Source organism: Schistocerca piceifrons, chromosome 7 (assembly GCF_021461385.2).
Source record: "Schistocerca piceifrons isolate TAMUIC-IGC-003096 chromosome 7, iqSchPice1.1, whole genome shotgun sequence".
Taxonomy (NCBI): Eukaryota; Metazoa; Arthropoda; class Insecta; order Orthoptera; family Acrididae; genus Schistocerca; species Schistocerca piceifrons.
Window position 1 is genome coordinate 310,766,664 of NC_060144.1, and position 26,565 is coordinate 310,793,228.

A 26,565-nucleotide genomic window follows, 5' to 3' on the forward strand; every position below is an offset into this window, starting at 1 on the left:
GCAGTATTTTTTAACCTGTTGTGGAGTCTTGCTGTGTTGCTGTTTCTGTCAGTACCTCATTTTGCAGGTGAGATTCACAATATGTACACTATGTGATCAAAATTATCCGGACACCCCTAAAAACATACTTTTTCATATTAGGTGGATAGTGCTGCCACCTACTGCCAGGTACTCCATATCAGCGACCTCAGTAGTCTTTAGACATCGTGAGAGAGCGGAAAGGGACGCTCCGCGGAACGCACGGACTTCCACGTGGTCAGGTGATTGGGTGTCACTTGTGTCATACGCCTGTACGCGATTTCCACACTCCTAAGCACCCCTAGGTCCATTGTTTCCGATGTGATAGTGAAGTGGAAGTGTGAAGGGACACGTGGAGCACAAAAGCGTACAGGCCGACCTGGTCTGTTGACTGACAGAGACCGCCGGGCGACAGTTGAAGACGGTCGTAACATATAATACGCAGACATCTATCCAGACTATCACACGGGAATTCCAAACTGTATCAGGATCCACTGCAAGTACTATGACAGTCAGGCGGGAAGTCAGAAAACTTGGATTTCATGGTCGAGCGGCTTTTCATAAGCCACACATCACGCCGGTGAATGCCAAACGATGTCTCGCTTGGTATAAGGAGCGTAAACATTGGACAATTGAACAGTGGAAAAACGTTGTGTTGAGTGATGAATCACGGTACACAACGTGGCGGTCCGATAGCAGGATGTGGGTATGGCAAATGACCGGTGAACGTCCTCTACCTGCGTGTGTAGTGCCAACACACTGCGTGTGATAGTGGCACTATCACAGTACAGGCCTACATTGAGGTTTTAAGCATATTCTTGCTTCCCACTGTTGAAGATCAATTCCGGGATGGCGACTGAACCTTTCAACACGATCGATCACCTGTTCGTAATGCGTGGCCTGTGGAACACCTTTGGGATGTTTTGGAACGCCGACTTCGTCGCAGGCCTCACCAACCAACCTCGATACCTCTTCTCAGTGCAGTACTCCGTGAATAACGGGCTGCCATTCCCCAAGAAACCTTACAGCACCTGATTGAAAGTATGCCTCCGAGAATGGAAGCTGTGATCAAGACTAAGGGTTGGCCAACACCATATTGAATTCCAGCATTACCGATGGAGATCGCCACGATCTTGTAAGTCATTTTCAGCCAGGTGTCCGGATACTTTTGATCATGTAGTGTAGTTGTTTCGTTTCTTTTGCGCAATGTAGGTTCTGTCAATTTCTTTATTTTACCAGGGCCATATGTCAGCGAAGAAATTTTCGTGTTTCAGGTTACGTTCCTATACAGGTCGAAATTACAGTTTTTTATATATAGTTATGATTTTTCGAACAGCTCGCACTGATAAATTCTACTGAGCGTGAAATTATTGGTTTGCTTATTTATTTGCTTGTGAATGAGATCGGTTTTCAAGCACACACGATTCTTTTGAATTTCATGTAAGTGATGTAGCTTTGAGCTCAGGAGCACATTGAGGCTGCCGGTTCAAATTTCCAGATTTGTATTTACGATAACATACAAACAAGTAAAGGCTACTCACTTACAAGGACTCACCACAGTTTCAGCCTAGAAGTTTGTGGATTCTAAGTACAGCTCTGCCTCATCGGGAAAAAGCTACTGATAAACATTTCTTCCACCACCAGGAGTCGAACCGCTTAACTCAGGATAGATGGCCACGCAACTAACGTAAGTTAGCTACCCAACCCATGGAGACATAGCAGAAATAACATGATGTAGCGTCTGACTTGAAATACTTCAGGCGACAAGGTCAGTGCTGAACGGATGTCTCCACTCCCAGAGAGTGTAGCACAGCAATGCAGGCTGTTTGATAACTCTAGATTGATGGCAGGTTGGCGGCGAATTTTCTTGGTGTTACCTCTCGCTTAAGATACGTACGCCAACATGACTTTGCTGGAGAGAGTCTTTATGGGAAGAAAATGATTGCACAATTGTGTTCTATGTCTGCTAAGGAAGTCATGCGTTAGACTACCAGATGGAGTTCTACATCGCTAATGACCTTGTCGTCGATGGAATGTTAAATCCTAGCCTTCCATCCCTTTTTCTTTTCTTTTACTAAATAATTTGTTGCAGAAGTGGAAGGCCACATGCAGCTAAGGCGTACGGCCGTCTCTCTAAAACCTATCACTGACAAAAGTTTCCCGTCAGTGTAGTGGCATTGGCGCAGTCACTATTGCACAACATCGCGTAGCAGCGCCAGAGGCTGAGATTATGTAATCCTCGCGTGGTAGCAGCTTCCACTCTTTATTGGCGCCCGCGAGAGCGTGTTAGCCCACTGCTAGTACCACATTCGGCCGGTTAGCGCGGAAGATACTTCTACGAACAGGTAGGTCGTAGCTTTATCGCGAGAGAGTGTGCTCGTATTTTCGGCCAATCTTTGTATTTTGTATGGAAGGCAGTGTAAGTGGTACGGCTGACTTGCCGCCGAAACTGGTGTTAACAACCTACGGTTTTTCAAGTATACCTGGAGATAACTGGTTGTAATTATTTTACTGCACCGCATACTTAGAACTGTCGAATGCAGAGGGAAAACACTGTGGCTTTAGCGACTACTATATAGCTTTGATTAGTTTAGTTGCCAGTATATCTACGGGAAATTACATAGGTTTTTATTTCTTGTCGCGATGGCTGTTTCGCCGCTGCTTTTCGGTCATGCCAGATGTGAGCCTTATAAGAAATTGTGGGAATAGATTCGCCAACTCTTCTTTGTCGCTACTTCGCACAGTTCTCATCCAGCTACAGAAAGAGACAACTGGAATATTCAGCATGGTATAAGTATCGGTGGACAAACAAGACCTGTCAAGGCTTGATGAAAAAGCATTCGGTTTTAATCGTCATGGTGAGTGTAGTAGACTAAGGAACACGCTGCATGTGGACTTAAATGCATCAGTCGCAAAGAAAAGCTGCCACTTTCTGCGTTAGAAGAGAAGGAAAACATTATGAACTTTCAACATCGAAGATATATGCTCTCCGGGAGTTGGTACGTATTCGAGCTATACGGCGCGCACTGCAGTGCAAAATGAAGTCATGGAATGATTTCAACATTCATTTGCTCGAATACTTCCCTAATCTTACGCTTTACCCAAGTAAATTTAGTTTTCAAAACGCTTGTTTTCCAACATTCGTGAGGGCCTACATGTTACTATGTATCACCTTTTTCTACGCCGAAGAACATTAGAAATTAGAAGGCGTGAAACATCAATTAACATGACGGGATGTGATATAGATAGCGTCAAAGTTGAATATGTATTTATAGTATATTTCTTATTTCTGCGCTTTGAGCGGTATTATTAGTGGGTGTTTTTTGCTATTTATTTTTGTTGATATTCTAGGGCATTTATTTAATCGATCGCCGGCCGCGGTGGCCGAGCGGTTCTAGGCGTGGAGTCCGGAGCCGCGCGACTGCTACGGTCGCAGGTTCGAATCCTGCCTCGGGCTTGGATGTGTGTGCTGTCCTTAGGTTAGTTAGGTTTAAGTAGTTCTAAGTTCTAGGGGACTGATGACCTCAGCTGTTAAGTCCCATAGTGCTCAGAGCCATTTGAACCATTTAATCGATCTGACCTTTTTTCACTTTTGGATTTTCAATTTTCATTGATAATCCATTATTGTTAAGTGAACGAAATTATTTTTGTGACTATTTTCTAACTTCTGTTCCTAACTAGTTGGATGCGCAGAACTTAATGATATGGTAATGTAATCGTAGATCGCTAAATCAAAAAGGCGCATCAAAGTTCAGAAACTATTTATAAGATACTGATGAAATACCCTTACCTTTCAGGCTTAAAATAATTTACTTCCAAAATATTGACAGGGTAACTAATGAACGCGTGAGACACAATAATTTTTTTGTATTTCCTGCTAAACTTTTCAAAAATGGTAGTTTCAGAATGTTGCTCCCCCTTGGTAAAATTTCTGCGGACGACCATGTGCAGTACGTAAGGTCTGGTCCGCAGGGAAGAGGACATCACACTATGCTAGCCAGGCATTCTCTGGATCTGCTAACGCAATACGTCTTTCGTGCCCATTTGAAACCACTGTCTTTGCTGTGCAATTTACTGTGCACATCGTACGTATTTGTTACTGGATAACGGGTAATCCACGATAATCGAAGCATCGTTTCGTTACTACTTGAAACGTTTCGCTAATCGCATGTTTTCTCACCCGGAAGCAGTTCGTGCCCTACTCGGGCCAACTCGTGTAGTTTGCGTATTCCTCTAAATCGTTATTCTCAGCGGACTCAGGGTAACGGAAACGCTCACTCGTCCATCTACTTCCCAGCATGCTCCGTAACGACTCGGTAATTCCGTATTGCATCAGTTTCTTATTCTCAGCGAAATAAGTCAGTGACACTGAGCACGTAATACATTTGTCAGTAGCCACTTTTTCTTTCCCGTGCGCAATTTGTGTCCGACTCGGTCAGAATTTGCAGTATTCGTATTGACGTATCTCTAACAGCATGAATTCCGAAAGCGTCGATCATGTTATATACAACTCACACTTTTCTCCCATGAATCCTAAAAGCTGTGGATCATGGTAGTAAGATAACTATATGAGGACGTACCGAAAAGTAATACTTCTGAATTTCTAACTCAAAACTCTTGAAGCTTTTTAAATGGAACAGACTATTAATGTTCTACATCTCTGTTCTTCATGTCTACATATCTATTTCTCAACGTAGTTATCCAGGCGACGAACACATTACTCCAAACGAGAGACCGATTTGTTGACACTATCACTGTACAAAGTCTGTCTTCTTTGACGGAGTAACAACCTCGCCTCTCATCACTAACGAAGTGATGTCCCGTAAGGGGCCTTTAAGTTTTCGGAACAATTGAAAATCGTGTGTGGCCAAGCTGGTGCTGTATGCAGGATGTCTGATGACAGTGAACCAAAGGCATCAGATTGTTGTAGATGTTACAGCGTTCGTGTCTGGTCTAGCATTGCCATATTAAAGGAGAGGGTGTTCCATATGTGGACAAACTCTTCGAACTCGATTACACTACTCTGTTTCTCAGGCACTGCCATAGTTATACACCGTCATGTTACATGCTATAATTCGGAGTCCTCTAACGGCAGAGGGTTGCAAATATCTAAGCATGAAGAATATACAATGAAGAGCCAAAGAATCTGGCACAGGCATGCATATTCAAATACAGAGACATGTAAACAGGCAGAATACAGCGCTTCGGTCGGCAACACCTATGTAAGACAAGTGTCTGGCGCAGCTGTTAGATCGGTCACAGCTGCCACAATGGCAGTTTACCAATATTTAAGTGAGTTTGAACGTGGCGTTCTAGTTGGCGCACGAGCATTGAGACATAGCATCTTTGAGGTAGCGATGAAGTGGACATTTTCCCATACGACCATTTCACGAGTGTACCCTGAATATCAGGAATCCGGTAAAACAACAAATCTCCGACATCGCTGTGGCCGGAAAAAGATCCTGCAAGAACGGGACCAACGACGACTGAAGAGAATCGTTCAGCTTGACAGAAGTGCAACCCTTCCGCAAATTGCTGCAGATTTCAATGCTGGGCCATCAACAAGTGTCAGCTTGCGAAACATTCAACGAAACATTATCGAAATGATCTTTCAGAGCCGAAGGCCAACTCGTGTACCCTTGATGACTGCACGATACAAAGCTTTACGCCTCGACTGGGATCGTCAGCACCGACAGAGGACTGTTGATGACTGCAAACTTGTTGTCTGGTCGGACGAGTCTCGATTCAAATTGTATCGGCTATGGAAACAATCTCATGTATCCATGGATCCTGCATTTGAGTAAGGGGACTGTTCAAGTTGGTGTAGGCTCTGTAATGGTGTGGGATTGGAGTGATATGGGACCCCTGATACGTCTAGATACGACTCCGACAGGTGACACGTGCGTAAGCATCCTGTCTGACCACCTGCATCCAGTCATGTCCATTGTGAATTCCGACGAACTTGGGCAATTCCAGTAGGGCAATGCGACACCCCACAAATCCAGAACTGCTACAGAGTGGCTCCAGGAGCACTCCTCTGAGTTTAAACACTTCTGCTGGGCACTGAACATTATCGAGTATCTTGGGATGCCTTGCAAGGTGCTGTTCAGAAGAGATCTCCACCCTGTCGTACTCTTACGGATTTATGGACAGCCATGCAGGATTCATGGTGTGAATTCCCTCCAGCACTACTTCAGATATTAGTCAAGTCCATGCCACGTCATGTTGCGGCACGTCTGCGTGCTCGCGACGGCCCTACACCATATTAGACAGGTGTATCAGTTTCTTTGGCTCTTCAATGTAGATGTAGAATGCTAATACAGTTGTTTCATTAAAAAGATTTCAGAGTAAGCGCATAAAAATTCAGATGCATTACTTTTTGAGCGAGCCTTGTCAGTATTTCTCTATTTCCGAAAAGCATTTGACTCTGTACCACACACATGCTTATTATCGAAAGCACGATCTTATCGGTTATCAAGTGAAATTTGTGACTAGACTGAGGGTTTCTTGGTAGGGAGGGCGCAAGATGTTCTCTTGAATGTAGAGCCATCGACAGGTTTAAAAATAATGTTGGCTGTGCCGCAGGGAGGTGTTTTGGGACCGTTGCTCTCATGTTGTGTTTTAATGACCTTGCAGACCCGTGGGAGAGTGTCTCACAGATGCTGAAGAAATTGAACTTGCAGTCACCTGAAGATAGACGCAAACTATCCAGACGAAGCCTACTAAATAGCAACCGCAGGTTTTTGCAGATGATGACGTTATCTATAGTGACCTACCGTCTGAAAGGAGCTGAAAAATGTTCAGTCGGAGACTGATAAGATTTCAAAGTGGTGCAAAAGATTGGTAACTTACTTTAAATGTTCAGAAATGCAGAATTGTACACTTCAAAAAGCGAGAAAACGTATTATCCTACGACTAAAGTATCAGCGATTCACAATTGAAAGCCGGCCAGAGTGGCCGAGCGGTTCTAGGCGCTACAGTCTGGAACAGCGCAACCGCTACGGTCGCAGGTTCGAATCCTGCCTCGGGCATGAATGCGTGTGATGTCCTTAGGTTAGTTAGGTTTAAGTAGTTCTAAGTTCTCGGGGACTAATGACCTCTGCAGTTAAGTCCCATAGTGCTCAGAGCCATTTGAACCATTCGAACCACAATTGAAATCGGCCAACTCATACAGGTATCTGGGTGTAACACTTTGTACAGATATGAAATAGAACGATCACGCAGGCTCAGCACAGATATGCAAGTGCCACACTCCAGTTTGTTGGCAGAATACTAGGGAAATGCAACGAGTCTACAAAAGAGGTCCCTTACGAATCGCTCGTGCGACCCATCCCAAAATTTTGCTGCAGTGTGTGGAACCTCTATCAAATATGTCTATCAATGGATATTGAACGTATACAGGGAAGTGCTGCACGAATAGTCACAGGTTTGTTTGATCCGTGAGAGAGTGCCACAGAGATACTGAATAAACGGAACTTGCAGAAACTTGAAGATAGAAGCGTACTCTGCAGAGAAAGCCTACCTACAAGAATTCAAGAACGAGCTTTAAATGCATCGCTCCCGTAGGGGTCGTGAGGACAAGATTAGATTAGTTACTACACGCACAGAGATAATTAGACAATTCTCCTTCCGCGCACATACGTCAGTGGAACGGGAAGAAGTCCTAATATCGGTACAAGGGGAACTGCCCTCTGCCACGCACTTCGCAGTAGTTTTCAGAGTATGATATAGATGCACGTGTAGATACTCCAATTTCTTACTCCCAAATGGATTTCGTAGATAGCGTTAGTGACTTGAGTAGGAACTGTGTCTCATTAGTTTGACCTAACGGCATCCTGTTTTATTTTTTAATTTTTACGAATGCATAAGATCAAATTTGGATTTGAGATGAGTGGAGAGACTATTTTACAATAATTCGTTGTATTATTCGTATGAGTCCATATGGTAGCTGTTCAGGGGATGGTGGGTGGGTACACTTTATCTTTGTGTAATGCAGTCGTCGTGGAGCGGAAAAGAAGAAAACGTTTTTTCAAAGAAGGGCCACGAAACGAAGAAAAATGTGATTTATGTCGACAGTTACATCCAAACAGATACCAGCCCGCGTGTTGTGCAATGAGGAATCCCTTCCAAAAAGAGTCAGAACAGATAAACTTCTGAGGCTTCGTAAAAATACGTAGAATGTGGTACGGTAAAAAACGACGTAGTCCTGAAATTTACTGTAAAAGATCTGCAGTATTTTTCTGTTGTGTAGTTTTCAGGTATTGCTGAATTGCATCACAGAACCTGGCATCCAGTTACACAATACCATCGTGATACTGGTTCACTTGATACTGAGTTGATGTCGATATGGCATTTTCCGCCACTTTATTTTAACAAATCGTACCAAAACGGTGCATTGTTTGGATGTCTTAATGCACCCGCGGCTAGAGACACTTTTTTTTCCGTCGTACCCAAGCTACGATACGATAACCACCTCACAGGGCAGTTTATCTTAAGAACTATGAACTATCATATCTGATATCAAAAAATAATTTTAACTGCGGTAGTTGATATTGCAAAATAATAGTCTGGCTCAAATTTATCTGCAACTTCCGCTCCGCCAATTCTCGCGCTATTCATTTGTCAACAAACATCAAAGAGCTCCTTACCCAACGGCAACGGTATGTTTAACTTGCTTTGTACGTTATGACGTCCAATTACGAATGCAACGAGGAACGTATCCTTTGTAACGGTTATATGTCTCTACAATACCGAATACATTGTTACTTTTACAGCCCTAGACGGCGGCCCCTCAGCCTCTGTACAGAAAATGTTTTACTTTCTTCCTTACTTTGTGAGACTCGTGATTCGTCTTAGTTTTCAGTGCTGAGAATATGGGAGTCTGCTGATTTCGTGTATTCTATATGGTAGGGCAGCCAAATTATTTTCGGGGAAAACCGGGATACAATCAGCTGGGCTCGAATGGTTTCCCGTCCTTCTCCCAAAAGTACCCAGGTTTCTCATTTTTTTAAATTTTTAGTATTAGTGTTCTGTTAAGCCACTGATCGCCTACTTTCTATTAGTAGAAACGATAAAAACGAGTTTATTTATTATAAGTCTCAGCAGCCTATATTTCCTACAAAAAAATCACATATCCACTTTACAGATATTAAATGCACCATACATACAATTATGATGTATCCCAACACCTCATCGTCGTCGTTATCACTTATCACCATTTTCATTACGCAAACTCTCTAACTCGAGTCCAAATAAACAGTCTGTTTACTTTACTTGTTAAGTATATGTGTTTCAAGTTGTATCTAGTACTGTTGTAAATTCTTTATGTTTCAAGGTTGATATTTGTCTTCCGTCTACGTATCTGGCCACCAGTTTTTTGTAAGTCATCTACAAACTGTGGAGAAATAATAAATTATGGTCTCTCTCGATGTGACTTGAAGAAAATGTTGGTCTCCCAGACTCCAATGAAGAATGTTACTTTAAAGAACAGAAATTTCTGAATTGTACATTGTTGCCACGCACATCACTTTTCCGTTTTATAGTGAGGTCGGTAACACTCTTAAAGTTTCTTAAGTCCTCAGCGTCTACTTTACAGACTGTAATGCTGAAACCACGGGTTAACCACCAGGTTATGTTGGGGGCACTCCTTCAAAATATCCCTCCTTCAAGAGCTTCTAGCTTTCATTAAGAAATGGGCTTCTGTATAGCCGCTGGACGTTCATACAGCAATGACAATTGGAGCTTTGGGCCCTTGTGGAAGTGAATATCAGAGAAATCGGCGCGAGACGGCTTTCCGCAAATTTTATATACACAGCGCAGGGCTACACCACTGACAAAGCTGGTTCACCGTAAGATCAACAGATGTCAGGAGCATGCATACGCAAAACAATCTCAAAATCGACAGCTGTGTGGTTTAGACCCTTCTGGTTTTCAGTGTCTCAAATTTATTGTGATTTTTCAAAATATTATAGCCATGGAATTTTTACTAAAATAAAATTAACGTAAGCTTTAAATATTACTAAGGTCTTGTAGATGGGAAAAGGTAATTTTTCATTGCTCCCAGCTCTCTTGATCATGTCTATTCTTTGAGACGTAGTGGCAAAATTACAGCCGATTTAGTTGTTGTACAGGTTCTGTAGGATGGCTTGCAAGAAGACATTCCACTTCCATTCTGTTCCTTCGATCAGTCCACTGGATATTTATGAATGTAAATATTCTTTCTACTTTGGCGCTGTGGGAAGGTATTGCAAACAAATACCTTGCAATGTTTATCATCTCAGAGTGCTTCTAAAGATGGCCGAAGCTTTTAAAAAAACTGACTCACTTCTCATGACACTGCAATGGTGCTTCGTTTTCTTCATTTCACTTGTGAAGATTTTTTCAACCAAATTTGTGAGTGTAACGAATTGATCAAAGAGAATATGAGTCATCGATTTAAATTTTTTCCCCTTCAAATGTCTTTTCAACACTTTCCCATTCTGGCATTCTCTTCAGTTACACCCAATCAAAGACTGTCAATAGTCTAATAGTGAATAAGAGAGGTGCTATACTTGTTCACTTGGTCTATACAAGAGTCGTACAGTTTGTCAATTTCTTTTAAGTCCTTTCCTGCTGACTGTGTTACTTCTGTTCTTAAGAGAACGTTTTTAACATTAAAATAAAAGAACTGCTGCTGGTTTCTCTTAGTTACAGGAGAATTTTTCACGACGTCTTTTACCCCTCTTACATTTTTCGTGTTTCCCTCAGTTTCTTTTATTCCACGCTACAAAATGCTAAGATGGTTGTGAATTAACCGTAAGTCTTCTTCATTTAAGGGAGTCCTGAAAATTTTAACCATTATTTTTGGGGCTTTGTATTGATTTAGGGTAAAATCTTTTAAGATTTCAAACAGCCTTATGACTCGTTCAACTGCTAGAAATAATGTTAACCAGTGAGTGTTTGAGTGACACATTACATTCATACAGGATGTTCGGAAATTCCAGTTACAGACTTCTAGGACTTGTAGAGCGGAGTGAGTACGTAATATCTGGAATAGGAACCCACGTCTGGGAAAGTCATCTAACGGCGAAGATATAGGCACTGGCGCCTGTAAATGTATCCATATACAGATTGATTCCGTTTTGATGTTAAAAACTCTCTAGGATGATGGAGAAGGATAAACGTATCAATTTGAGGTAAGGGTCCCTGTACCAGAAACGAACGAGTCGGAAGTTATAAGCGAAAACCTTCTTGTTGCCTCTGACAGTGGAATACATCTACTGGTACAATTGTTGCTAAGATTGTTTGCTAGGCAGCTTTCAAGGGTGGTGTTATGGACCGAAACGAGGAAAAAATGTTCAGTAAACATGGGCTCCAAAATGCATACCTAAGGAGCTCTGAGCACTTGCTCATCTTCTCTACTGTGAAACACATCTCTATTAAACAAGTGCTCATAGCTCTTAGGGTACGCGCTTTAGAACACTTATTTACTAGACATTTTTTTCTTGTTTTGGTCCATACTATCAAATCTGAAAGTTGCCTACCTCAAAATCTTAGCAACAACATTACCCGTAGATGCATTCCACTGTCAGAAGCATCAGAACGCTTTTCACTTATAGCATTAGACTCGTTCATTTGTGGTACAGGGTACCTTACCTCAAATTGACACTTTTATCCTTTTCCATCGTCCTAGAAAGTTTCTAACATCATCACGGAATCAGCCGGTATGTAGATACATTTACAGGCGCCAGCGCCTGTAACTTTCACGCTCTGCAGTGGCGCTGGATGACGTTGCCGAACATCGATTCCTATTCAAAATATTATGTACTCACTCCCCTCTACAATTCCTAGAATTCTGTAACGGCAATTTCCAACACCTTGCATATTCAGTCCCTACATAATCGCGAGAGTCCTTAAACAAACCTCTCTGTTCTGTGTATATAGAAAAATACGAGAATATCTTCACAGTGGTAGTTTCAACATCACAGCTCAAACAATCAGCCTATGTCTGCATCCAGTTGCGTAAAACTTGTGGAGGACAGCCTGTCCCCTCTATGTGTTAAAGCAGTGTTTCTTTAATTTGTTAAATACGTTACATTCATCTTACCTCTTTAACCCTTTCAGACCCTACTTTTTTCTGGCGGAAGGAACATTTTTATTTATGTGGTAATGCTCTTATATGACTTTTTAAAGAATTTATATGCAAGTTTTATACAAAATTCTGTGCCTGTTTTCAAAACATATTTCGTATATTTGACTTTATTATATTGACCAAAATAACTAATTTCGAAATTTTCTCTACTGTAGTAATTAGTAAAATATTCATTCAATAATTATCATGCAAAATAACAATAACAATATTGGATTATGCGATGTAATATATCGAACCAACCACAACTGTGTATACCGTTGTTCATCATTTGCTACACTGTCTTGCTGATATTTTCATAGTGAAGCCCAACAGTTGGCAGCACTTGCACAGGATGGAAAGATTGAACACTCACAAATGTATGCTTCAGGTTAACATTGGTAAAAAATACTTCTGCTGCAGCCAGGACACTGTAAAATTTAATGTACGCAATTGTAGCCAGAGGGTCTGAAAGGGTTAACCCACCAAAGTTGGTGTTCAGATTATCTACACAAAATTCCAAACATTTATTTTCTTCAATATCAAACATTTCAACAGTATTCATGAGAAATGTAGTAATTTCGTCAAATGTTTCATTTGGGGGGGAACACACCTTCAAAACTGAATTCCTTCACTAATATCGAACAACTGAACAACAAACCGAAATATTTTAGTATCTTTATGATTGCTGGCATTAGTGGATATTCCGTAGGAAGGAGGCTTTTTTAATATTCTCAGCGCTTTCTTTCAAACTCCGAGGTGCAAGATCTCCTCTTATTAAGACTGACACTTTAATTCTTTCCGACCTAAACTTTTTTGTAGTAGAAGAATCATAAAACATAACGCCATTAACCTTACTAATAAAGTCAGTACATGTAAAGGTCTGACGATGTTTTACCGTACGACAGGCTAGTGTAAGTTCGGCTGCTCGAAGTTTAGTGCCTTCACATAACTGAGGTTTTACAAAAAAATGTTGTAGAATTTTAGTATAGCTCGTTGCACTAAATCTGTTAATGTGTTTCTTTGACTTGGCGTGACCAACTAAGTCAGAACACCCCCCCCCCCCCCCCCCATGACTCATACTAGTAAAACAGTTGTATACCGAAAGCTCTGCTTCGTAATCAAAGTGACCTATCTTGATAACATTCCTCTCCTTACAATAAGTGTCACTGAATTTGCAGGTTCGTTTCGGCATTGCGTGTTGAAATCCAGTGGCGACAATAAGACTAGTATGAGGTGCCACCGTTACAGCTTGTCTGACATAATATCAAGAACTATGGTATTCTGATAATGACTGTCGTAATCGGCACGACAGTCGGACTGTTTACATAACTCTTCTCAAGTTGCATTGCGTGCAATTGTTACAACAGTACGACGACACTCCAGCCACACTAACGCCTGAAATAAATAACTGTTTCACTGTATCAATATTGACATTGTGGGGCTATGGAGATTCGTGAAAATAACGTAAAATGCATTAATTTTTGGTGTCGTATACCGATTAATCGAGCGAAATCTCAAAAAAAACTTATAGAATTTCATAAAGTACACAATAAGACAAAAAAAGGACGACGACGCAACATGATGGAATTGTCCGGATGGGAAGGAAATCAGTACATGTGATGTTAATATACGGACAAATAAACGATTACAGTTCCAGAAAAACTGAATGATTCATTAAGGATCGCCATGATTTAGTGCAAGAGCTTCACAAATTAAGCTTGTCAATAACGCGTTGGTCCACCTGTGCCCCTTATGCAAGTAACTAAATGGTTCAAATGGCTCTGAGCACTGGGGGACTTAACTTCTGAGGTGATCAGTCCCCTAGAACTTAGAACTACTTAAACCTAACTAACCTAAGAACATCACACACATCCATGCCCGAGGCAGGATTCGAACCTGCGACCGTAGCGGTCGCGCGGTTCCAGACTGTAGCGCCTAGAACCGCTCGGCCACCTTGGCCGGCTGCAAGGAGCTATTCCGCTTGGGATTGATCGATAGAGTTGCCGGATGTCGTCCTCAGGGATATGGTTCCAAACAACCTCCAATTAGCGTGTTAGATCGTCAAAATCCCCAACCGGTTGGAGGGCCCTGTCCATAATGCCGCAAACGTTCTCCATTGGTTAGAGATCCGGCGACGTTTCTGGCCAAGGTACCGTTTGGCAATCTCGAAGACAAATAGAAGAAACTCTCGTCGAGTGCAGGCAGGCACCGTTGGGCTGTAACGGTGCACCAAAGGGAGTACTGCAAAGAAAAGAAGTGGTACCCCAGACCATCACCTCTGGTTGTCGGGCCATCTGAGTGGCGGCAGTCTGCTTGGTAACTTGGTATCCCATTACTGTCAAGGGCGTCTGCGGACCGGTCTCCACTACACATACACACACACACACACACACACACACACACACACACACAGTCTGTGAGGAGGAAAATCTCGGACTCGGTCAGGAGAATCGAACTTGGAACCCCTCGAGCTAACTTCAGCGACGCTAACCACTAGACCCTCGATAGAATCGTAGTGATACCCGCAGCACTCCCCATGATTATTAGACTGATAGTCAAGCCATATGGATTGACTCAACAGAGCTGCAACGTTTGCTCTGGTACCTGGATTCTGCTAGTGTTTTACACAAGTGTGAGCAGCTGTTGAACCTAGTGGGCGGCGACTTTTGACATGTTGCGAGATGTTGAAAACAGATCTGTGACAGTTTTCACTTATTCCTCTATCACCTCGATAGTGATACACTGGCCTTCGAGCACCAAGGCCACAACTTCTCTTGCGATCCGCAGTTTTTCGTTGAGAGATGCTGTGCCACTTCGTTATTCGTATTTGTCTGCCTACACTCTAGCTTCTAAGCCTACGTAACCACCCTCATATACAGAATGATGGTTTAATGTTACACACCGAGCGAGGTAGCGTAGTGGTTAGCACACTGGACTCGCATTCGGGAGGACGACGGTTCAATCCCGCGTCAGGCCATTTTGATTTAGGTTTTCCTGATTTCCTTAAAACGCTTCAGGTAAATGCCGGGATGGTTACTTTGAAATGGCACGCCGACTTCCTTCCCCATTCTTCCCTAATCCCATGACACCGATGACCTCGTTGTTTGGTCTCTTCCACCAAATCAACCCATTTTGAAGGGCGTGGCGATAGTCCGCTCCAAATGAAATATACGAAGTCGCTTTGTAATGTTACAGTACCCTTCCGTCTATATTAGCATGAATTATTACAGCTTTGTTCCGCTTCAAACGCAGATAACGAACTACCGCTTGATACTCGGCTTTATCAATACACGGCGTAGTTTCGTTTTGGCTCCCCTAGTGCCAAGCAACAAAATTTCTGCGCAGGAATTTGAAAATCTACCAGGATTGCAGACTTACAGCTGTAGACAAACAAAAAATTATTTACATAATTTAACCGAGGCGATGTTTGAAATATTTGTGACTACTCCTAGAATTTTCTGATTTTAGTTCTGTATGTTTCACTTTTCTTCGTTCGCCTTCTTTTTTATTAGACTGTACCAGATGAGAGCCCGGAGTTGCCAGAATATGCATTTATTTCTGTCTTCTATTAGTTCATCTCCTTCTTCCACCTCTCTATGTCAATCTCCTTCTTCCCCTCCTCCCCTTTGGCCATCTTCTCCACCCCTCTCCCTCTCCACCTCCTCCTCCTGCCACTCTCTGTCCATCTTCTCCTGCCCCTCTCATTGTTCATCCCCTTCTAATCCGCCTCCCCCCCCCCTACTCACTCTCTATCTGCTCATCCCCATTCTCTGTGTCCACCTGCTTCGTTTCCCTTTATCGATCTCCTCGACTCCCCTCCGTCTGTCCATTTCCCCTTCCCCTGTCTCTGTCCATCACCTCCTTCCCCCCTACTTGTGTCCACCTCCTCTTTCCCCCTCTCTCTCTGCCCATCTCCTCCATCCATTCCCTCTCCACGTTATCACCCCCACCCCAATAGGATGAAAAAGGTTTGCATTTGTGAAATAGTAAATTACTATCAATATCGTTTCAGATCTGAAGATGGTTCTAGAAAAACCGAAACCGGCCATGTGAATAAACATTTTTGCAATCAAGATGGATTATAATTAACATTGTATGCCCATGGTTCCTTTGACTAAAAAGCCGTAGATATCGACCATCTTGTGCACCTGTTGAACTTGTGTGGCCTGTGCTGTGTAAGTTCTCTTAGAATCGATTTCGTGTCCACACCACATCACCTTGACTCCAGTGTACACATCGAGCAACTGTCCTGGTAAGACAGCTTTCTACGAGTAACGTGAGGATACGGATCCGTTCATTGGTCGCGACTGTCCTCCGTGGCATGATGGATATAAACTCTACTGTTCACAGATGTCTCTAATGTGCCCCTACTGGTTCTCCACCTTCAGCTGAAATACTGGAAACCATTCGAGCGCTGTGTTCTACCTGTAGGTAGTGCCACACTGTATGTGTGTTTACAAACATCAGGAATGTCCTTCCAACCGGTACAGGAACAGTCACAATAGCATCACACCTGCTCTATACATCGGAATGGGGCAACACTATTATTGATATGTGTAGTCTGTTTGGGATATATTGCTCTTGTAACGGAAACTCAAGACTGATAGCTGGATCCCTCATCCTGATTTGTGTGTTTATTATGGTCCCTATGATATCATATGAATGTAATAAATGAACGAAGTAAGTAAGTAAATAAATACCATATGAAGATACCATGAGAACTGAAAGTCGAGGAACAAAACTAAGTGCCATGTGCAGTTATGTGGGATTTTTCTGTGAAGCGGTTGCTCGCGATTATATGTAATTTTTCCAAACGGTATGATTCTGTTGCAGCGACATCCATGCTTCGACTTGTTGGATGTATGCTGACGCTGGTTGCTGGTGCATCGGCCGCCAAGATTCTCATCATCGCTCCAACACCGTCCTTCAGTCATCAGCTGCCATTCCACATACTGTCCAAAGCGCTGCTTCAAAGGGACCATGTTATTACCTTCATTACCACCGATCCAATGGAGGTATGGCCAAATAAACATAATTTAAAAATAAAGGGATGTCCATATACACTGATGAGCCAAAATATTATGACCACCTGTTTAATAGCGTGTTGGTCCACTTTTCAAACAGAATACAGCAGCGATTCTGCTTGGCGTGTATTCGACAAGTCCCTGGTAAGTTTACGGAGGTATGCGACACCGTATGACACAGCTCGGATCAGGCAATTCCCTTAAATTACAAGTCACTGTGTGCGCAGCTGACTCCCTATATGTGTTCCAGCAGGTACAGATCAGAAGTATTTGCTTGCCAAGACATGGGTGTCAGTTTACTATCATGCCCTTCAAACCACCGGAAGACTGTAATATTTCTGGCTTAATCAGTCATCATATTACGCTCAAAGAAGCTGTTCCCAGAGCAGTGGAGATGCAAGAAGTATATAGATGACGAAATGTGGTGTGAGGTACCTGTGACAGATGTTAGATTCGGTACCATTCCCGTGAGAAAGACTGCCTGCGTAAAGCTACTGCTCTGTGGTTGGCTGCTGTGTTCGGAGCAAGGGCGCTAAAACTTTAAAGTATAGTTATTATTATTAGTTAAACTACTCATTGGAATGACTTCACTTTTTAATATAAATATCTCTCAACAGCTGAATATCAATCAGTCATTTCAGAATTATTAAAAACAAAAGACTGACGAAATTGCAGACGAAGCACTTCGGAAGCGTCCGGGTCACGCCTTTTCTGGTATGGCGCACGAAGTGCTTCGGGCTGTTCGTCACTCTGGATTCGGCAGTCGAGGAGAACAGACATGTTGACTGTCGTAGGATGTGTTTCCAATGTTTTATTTAAGTTCCTGTTCGTCACTCTGGATTAGGCAGTCGAGAAGAACAGACATGTTGTCTGTCGCAGAATGTGTTTGCCAGTATTCAGCATTAAACGTTTCACTACGGTAGTCATGAGGTACAGACACGTGCCACAAATAGTGTAAAGATACATTTTCGTAAACATTGTGTTTGACCATGTACTTTGCTGTATCAGAAGGTATGGAATTAAGATCATGTAGTCTTCTCGTGTAGCTATATTAAAATACGCTAGTGACATCCCAAAGAAGTGACACATTACTTCAGAACAGAACCTCGCTAAAAGTCAAGATACAGAACCTACGACCTAAGAGCTGTTTTCTACGCTGGGGACGTCAACTTGAAGACAGCAGGTCAGTGAACTATAATAGAACCTTCGTATTCCACACAGGGCAGTAGAAACAACTAGGCGCCTCACGCGTATAGCATGCACAGAACAAATGTGCTCAGTGACACGTCATCGTCCGCAGCTCGTGGTCGTGCGGTAGCGTTCTCGCTTCCCGCGCCCGGGTTTCCGGGTTCGATTCCCGGCGGAGTCAGGGATTTTCTCTGCCTCGTGATGACTGGGTGTTGTGTGATGTCCTTAGGTTAGTTAGGTTTAAGTAGTTCTAAATTCTAGGGGACTGATGACCATAGATGTTAAGTCCCATAGTGCTCAGAGCCATTTGAACCTCTTCTCTTTCTCTGAAAGCTTGTTCCATTGGTAACACACGCTTCACTGAACTCATCTCCACCTGAAAGGAGCCAGCGAATAAAAAGTGACAGAAAGAGTGAAATTAGATATGCGCTGCCTACTGTTGTTGAACTGCGGTAGGCTACTGTAGACAATCGAAAGCAAGCGAAGACTACAGTGGTTTTCCTAGTAGCTTTGGTCAGTTAAGACTGTAACCGAGTTATCCGTATGTTATGTGTGTTGCATACCAATTGGGCGTTGCCTAATTTCGATCACTTCGTTTGCGTATGCAGTCAGTCTCTTACTAGGTTCCCCTAGAAACCAGAATCGGTTAACCACCTAGAATTTTTTTACATATAAATTACTTTTTACTCCAATTCGATTAAGTACTTAAATTATAGTTCCAAATTTCTCTTTGGTTTCCCTCACAGCTTACTCAGTCTACAGATTGAACAAAAATTTGGACAGTCTACGACTCTGCCTCGTTCCCTCCTCAGTAACTGCTTCCCTTTTCATGTCCTTCGAGCTCCTTTTTTTTTAATTTTTTTCAGGCATCAGGCTTCTGATGCCTTAACAGATTTCCTATCATCTTGTCCCTTTTTCTTGTCAGCCTTTTCCACTTATCCCTTTCCTTCCCATTCCGCGCAGAACCTCGTCTTTCCTTACCTTAATCGGTCCATCTAATTTTCAACATTCGTCTGTAGCACCACATCTCAAACGCTTCGATTACCTTCACTTCCGGTTTTTCCACTGGTCATGTTTCACTACCGTACAATGCTGTGCTCCAAACGTACATTCTCAGAAAATTCTTCCTCAAATTAAGGCCTGTGTCTGATACTAATAGACTTTCTTGGCCAGGAATACCTTTTTTGCCAGTGCGTCTAATTTTGATGTCATCGTTGCTCCGTCCTTCATTGGTTATTTTGTTGCCTAGGCGGTAGAAATCCTTAACTTTATCTCTTTCTTGACCATAAATCCTGATGTTAAGTTTCTTGTTGCTCTCATTTCTCCTAGTTCTCATTACTTTCGTTTTTGTTCGATTTACTCTCAACCCATATTCTGTATTCATTAAAGTTTTCATTCCATTCAGCAGATCACGTAATTCTTATTTTCTTTTACTGTAGCAATGTCATCAGCGAATCGTATCATTGATATCCTTTCACCTTGAATTTCCATCGACGTACAAGTCGCCGAAGTGGTGTCAAATCGAAAGACTTGCACCCGGCGAACGGATTACCCGACGGGAAGCCCCAGCCACACGGCATTTACATTTATTTCTTTCTCTGTCCATTTCCTCCTTCTCCTCTGTCTGTTCATCTCCTCCTCTTCCATCTCTCTGCTTGTCTCACCCCCCTCCTGTCTCTGTCCATCTCCGCCTCTTTCCGTTATCCCGTTCATCTCCTTCTCTCTCCCCCCCCCCTCTCTCTCTCTCTCCATTTCCCCTCCCCTAGCTCCTCTCCTCCCATCTGTGCCTATCTCCTCCTTCTTCCTCGCTGTCTGTCCATCTCCTCGTCCTCCCTTCTCTCTGCACGGAATCACACTCACCTCAACAGCTGACTGGTGGTTCTTATGCCTACAGTATTTATTTCCAGATTGTAACTAATACATGTAACAAATTTGATTGAATTCGTTCCAGGGGTGGCTTTGGTCACATACACACATATGAAACATATCTCACATGCATTTACCATATTTCACACATATTTATACATATTTCACATGTATATCCAGCGAATTTCGCCCTGCAGTTTTATTTTCACACAGTTTATTGTTTATAACGTCGTATCTCATGAACTATGAGCTGTACAGTGATATAAATCTGCAGGTACATTCAGTGGTATAGGTGTCTACGCCTTTGAAATATCAGTGGATACAGTCAGTAGAAAAGTAGTAATAAATTAAAATGTCAGACACGAGGCGGCAGTTTCTCATTCAGTGTTTATGATACCATAACTATGTGTCGTACTGAGATATATTTTGATATATTTCTCTAGTACATTCAGCAGAAAATGGGGATAAAATCTGTGAAAAGTGTTGCGAATAGAGTTCATGCCAACGAAGTAATAAGTGATGTGGTAGTTTTCCATGCAGTCAATTTTTGACGCCATATATCCTGAACTAAGTGTTGCACAATGATGTAATTTTTCTGGTATTCAGTGATATATGTAAATATTGTTGCAAAATGTGTCACGAATAAAGTTAGTAGTAAAGAAGTAATAAATTAAAATGTCATGCTTCGTGTGACAAACTTTTTTCCTTTCATCATTTTGTGGGGGTCGTCAGCGAGAGAAAGTTTCGTAAGGGTTTGAAATTATGTTTAAAGATCTTTGCAATTCTCCAAGTGATCTCATTCTCAAGTACTGGATAACTGAAGTATGGGTATTCTCATGTCGTGGGCTACACAGTTTCCCCACCCCCAGCCCCTCCCACGCCCAACCCCCACCCCCACCCCACCCCTTTGATAGGCAGGTGGCTCCTACCCCACAGTGATTGTTTCCAGACACTAAATGATATGTGTGCTAACTTAGGTTGAAATCGGTGCAGTGGTTTAGGAGATGTGGGATATACATCTACATGGTGGTCCATTGACAGTCGCCAGGCCAAATATCACACGAAATAAGCATCAAACGAAAAAACTACAAGGAACGAAACTCGTCTAGCTTGAAGGGGGAAACTAGATGGCGCTATGGTTGGCCCGCTAGTTGGCAATGCCTTAAAAATGGTTCAAATGGCTCTGAGCGCTATGGGACTTAACATCTATGGTCATCAGTCCCCTAGAACTTAGAGCTACTTAAACCTAACTAACCTAAGGTCATCACACAACACCCAGTCATCACGAGGCAGAGAAAATCCCTGACCCCGCCGGGAATCGAACCCGGGAACCCGGGCGGGGGAAGCGAGAACGCTACCGCACGACCACGAGCTGCGGACGGCACTGCCTTAGGTGAAACGGACATCAGCTGTGTTTTTTTTAATTTTTTAAAATAGGAACCCCCATTTTTATTACATATTCGTGTAGTACGTAAAAAATTATGAATGTTTTAGTTGGACCAATTTTTTTGCTTTGTGATAGTCACTAACGTATAAGTACGTGGTATCACGTAACATTCCGCCAATGCGGACGGTATTTGCTTCGTGATACATTACCCGTGTTAAAATGGACCATTTACCAATTGCGGAAAAGATCGGTATCGTGTTGATGTATGGCTATTATGATCAAAATGCCCAACGGGTGTGTGCTATGTATGCTGCTCGGTATCCTGGACTACATCATCCAATTGTACGGACCGTTCGCCGGATAGTTACGTTATTTAAGGAAACAGGAAGTGTTTATCAACATGTGAAACGTCAACCACGACCTGCAACAAATGATGATGCCCAAATAGGTGTTTTAGCTGCTGTCGCGGCTAATCCGCACATCAGTAGCAGACAAATTGCGCGGGAATCGGGAATCTCAAAAACGTCGGTGTTGAGAATGCTACATCAACATCGATTACACCTGTACCATATTTCTATGCACCAAGAACTGCATGGCGATGAGTTTGAACGTCGTGTACAGTTCTGCCAATGGGCACAAGAGAAATTACGGGACGATGACAGATTTTTTGCACGCGTTGTATTTAGCGACGAAGCGTCATTCACCAACAGCGGTAACATAAACCGGCATAATATGCACTATTAGGCAACGGGAAATCCACGATGGCTGCGACAAGTGCAACATCAGCGACCTTGACGGGTTAATGTATGCAGCGGCATTATGGGAGGAAGGTTAATTGGCCCCCATTTTATCGATGGCAATCTAAATGGTGCAATATATGCTGATTTCCTACGTAATGTTCTACCGACGTTACTACAGGATGTTTCACTGCATGACAGAATGGCGATGTACTTCCAACATGATGGATGTCCGGCACATAGCCCGCTTGCGGTTGAAGCGGTATTGAATAGCATATTTCATGACAGTTGGATTGGTCGTCGAAGCATCACACCATGGCCCGCACGTTCACCGGATTTGACGTCCCCGGATTTCCTTCCGTGGGGAAAGTTGAAGGATATTTGCTATCGTGGTCCACCGACAACGCCTGACAACATGCGTCAGCGCATTGTCAATGCACGTGCGAACAATACGGAAGGCGAACTACACGCTGTTGAGAGGAATGTCGTTACACGTACTGCCAGATGCATTGAGGTTGACGGACATCATTTTGAGCATTTATTGGAATAATGTGGTATTTACAGGTAATCACGCTGTAATAGAATGCGTTCTCGGAAATGATAAGTTCACAAAGGTACATGTATCATATTGGAACAACCGAAATAAAATGTTCAAACGTACCTACGTTCTGTATTTTAATTTAAAAAACCTACCTGTTACCAACTGTTCGTCTAAAATTGTGAGCCGTATGTTTGCGACTATTACAGCGCCATCTATCACAAAGCGAAAAAGTGATCCAAGTAAAACATTCCTATTTCTTTACGTACTGCAAGAATATGTAATAAAAAATGGGGGTTCCTATTTAAAGAAACGCAGTTGATATCCGTTTTATCTATGGCAGCGTCATCTACCATGCCAACCATAGCGCCATTTGGTTTCATTCTTCAAGCCAGAAAGTTTCGTTGTTTGTAGTTTTTCGATTGACGCTTATTTCGTGAGATATTGGGCCCGGTCACGATCAATGGACCACCGTGTATATTTACATATGTACATCCATCACCCATTTTCTATAATTTGTGTGGATTTGTAACACATCTATTTCAAATTTGGTCATTCATTTGCACTACCATATTTCTGGAAGAGTTCTGCCTGCAGGACGCCTTTCTTGCCTGTAATGTGTCAATTTACCGTTGTGGCCAACATTACTGACGTACAATGCGAGCCAATGATCAGTGTTCTCTTATTTGATACATATATGCTGCTTGTTTGGTGCATACGTTAAAATAGGCACAAATCGACTGTAAATATATGGAATAAATGACATTGCTAATTCCTTATTTCTAGGTGCCACGTTTCTAGACTCCTAATGAAATTGCTTGTCTGTAGAGTATCGTCTGAGTTGTACACTGTTTAGCTGTTTAAGAACTTGGCGGCATTGAGTTGCAAGAAATGAAGAAGTTCTGTCTGTCACTCTTCTCCTGCCATAGAATTAAATTAGCTTCAGCTGGTAATCTGCTGCTCCCTGAACCGTGGAGGCAGCGTCTCCTGTCTCTTACGTCAGGGATTTCTGCTGCCGTGATAAATAAATAAATAAATAAATTGATTAATGAATGGAACAAGGAGAGACTACAGACCAGTAACAGACAAAAAAAATTTTCAAATGTGTGTGAAAACTTATGGGACTTAATTGCTAAGGTCATCAGTCCCTAAGCTTACACAGTACTTAACCTAAATTATCCTAAGGACAAACACACACAGCCATGCCCGAGGGAGAACTCGAACCTCCGCCGGGACCAACCGCACAATCCATGACTGCAGCGCCTTAGACTGCTCGTCTGATCAAACGCGGACAGTAACAGACGGGAAATAGCAGTTAAATATGATATATTATTAACGAAACACAGAAATGCGAGGCATTCTCGTCAGATAAAGTGGGAATTTGGTAGCCCACAATTTTGGACTACATGATGACACGCAGGCTTGCTGTGGGGTAGCCTAATGTACATGAAAAGACACAGAAACACATTACAAACCATGATCCTTTGTCCAGTACCTAGAAAGAAAATGAGAAATTCGGAGAATAACTTTGAGAATTTAGAATCGAGAGCTATAGTAATGAGCCACGAGTGAAGACGTAAAACTACCATGGGCTACCGTAGACTACCACAAATAAGCGTAGACTACGGTATTTTTCCTAGTACAGGTCAGTCAAAATCGTAACCGCGTTACCTACACATTAGGTGTGTTCCGTGCCTATTGGGCGTTACTTCATTTTGATCGCTTTGCTGGCGTATGCTATCAGTGTCTTAGTATATTTCCCCGTAAACTGGAAGCGATGAACCGTCTACAAACTGAGTGAGGATACACATCAAGGGCTGCGCGACTTAAGGAACATTTTTGTTCTATGTACTCGTAATTATCCTCCTGACTGTTACATAAAAATAAATAATATTTCTTATAAAATGGAAATTCTCTATTCTTAATTCCGGTTTTATTCGAAAATTGATACGGTGAAGCAGAGGGATGGTGCAGTAAAAATTACAAAAAAAAAAAGAAAAGTACAGCTTTACCTCACAGCACCAGAAAACGCAATGTCCTCAAAAAGGGGTAAAATATAAAAAGACAATCTCAAAACAAAAACATGTGAAACATCGCTTCCGTACATCGCCAAGAGCTTATAAAACATATTTCTGATGTTCATAAATAGCTTTTGCACCTCTCAATAACAACAGAAAACTTTTTCCTTTGATCGTGACGAAAAACGTTCTATTGAGTACAAAATGACATCAACAATAATATAGAATTTTTGTGTTTGTGAAAGCAGACTGTACTTTCAACAAAAGTAATTGCTTTGGTTACATAAAAGCACAGAAGCTACACGATAAACTAATTTTTACCACTTGTAAAATCCAATTTATGTTTGGTAAGGAGATAAAATACACAATGAACTAACACTGAACGATGTGCGGTTCTAATAATGTGCAAGGCAAACAAACAATATACAAAGAGAAATCGTCGACTCCCAGTTCCTCTTTTACACTCTGATTTACTATCTTTATATATATATATATATATATATATATATATATATATATATATATATATATATATATATATATATATATAGCTAAAGGCTACCCAGCCATTGACCTTCGACTGTGCGAATGCGCACAGGTTGCCCGAACTCTTACGGGAATCATCACCTTAGTGTGACCGGGTAATGATTGGATGGGCAAATATCTATTAGGTTCATAAAGTATGTAGATTTTGGACAGTTGGGAATGTGGGTCTCACGGGAAGCGTACAAGGGGTAAGTCCCTGCATTCGCGCTATTCACCAGTGTCCTCGGTGGCTCAGATGCATAGTCACCATGGTGTAGTGGTTATGATACTAGACTATTGCATGGAGGCTTGTGAGTTTAAAACTAACCTGAACTGTAAAATTAGACGCCGACGAGCACCGTCTTACGCGCCCCCTCAAACGAAACGTATGGCTCCTCATCCAACGAATCGTGGGCTTTTACCTCCGTGCCCCGCCAACGATGGTAACCCCAGGATTCTTGTTGTTGCCCCAGACATTTCACTACCCTCTTTCTAAGCACCATACACTCATCTGGTTTCGAGGACAGGCTTTAGAATACCTCTTTTAGAGTGGTCCGCATACAGTCCTTGACTTCTGGTACAAAGTTGTGACCGCGCATAGCACCCTCACCCGAAAACCATCTTACCGACAAACTTTAGCCGGTTATTTCCGCAGCGTCTTCCTTGACCCCCCTCAAAGTTGGTGTGTACCATACCCCCCTGTCACATGATGCAACCACCCTTATCCTAGTTCTCATGCATCGACCAAAAAAAGGACAGAATACGTTATATTTTGTTGTATTTCTTTTTTTTTCTAATATTTTTGTTTAACTAACCATCATTTGTGTATGTTTAAATGGTACCTTGAAGAACTGTTGCTGCTAGTTTGTTCGATAAAGATTATTGCACAAAAAAAATTAAAAAGAAAGGAAGAAGACAGAATATGTTATATTTTGTTGTATTTGATGTTTTTCTAATATTCTTTTGTTTAACTAACAATCATTGGTATATGTTTGAATGGTACCTTGAAGAACTGTTGCATTGTGTATATATGTGTAATGTTTGTTTGTTCAATAAAAAGGCACTACGTCTTCAGGCCACAAGTGGCCCATCGGGACCATCCGACTGCCGTGTCATCCTCAGCTGAAGATGCGGATAGGAGGGGCGTGTGGTCAG

General features: G+C 42.3%; 1 protein-coding gene across 1 annotated transcript in view; it reads left to right on the forward strand.

The window, feature by feature from the left end:
• The first annotated feature begins 2,312 nt into the window (after nt 1–2,312).
• The window catches only part of LOC124805098 (UDP-glucosyltransferase 2-like), a 129,831-nt gene continuing 105,578 nt past the window's right edge, over nt 2,313–26,565 (forward strand). Inside the window, exons 1-2 of the mRNA XM_047265541.1 lie at nt 2,313–2,363; nt 16,961–17,142. Coding sequence (XP_047121497.1) covers nt 16,969–17,142 — 174 coding nt within the window. The 5' untranslated portion in view covers nt 2,313–2,363; nt 16,961–16,968. The remainder of the gene's footprint in view (nt 2,364–16,960; nt 17,143–26,565) is intronic.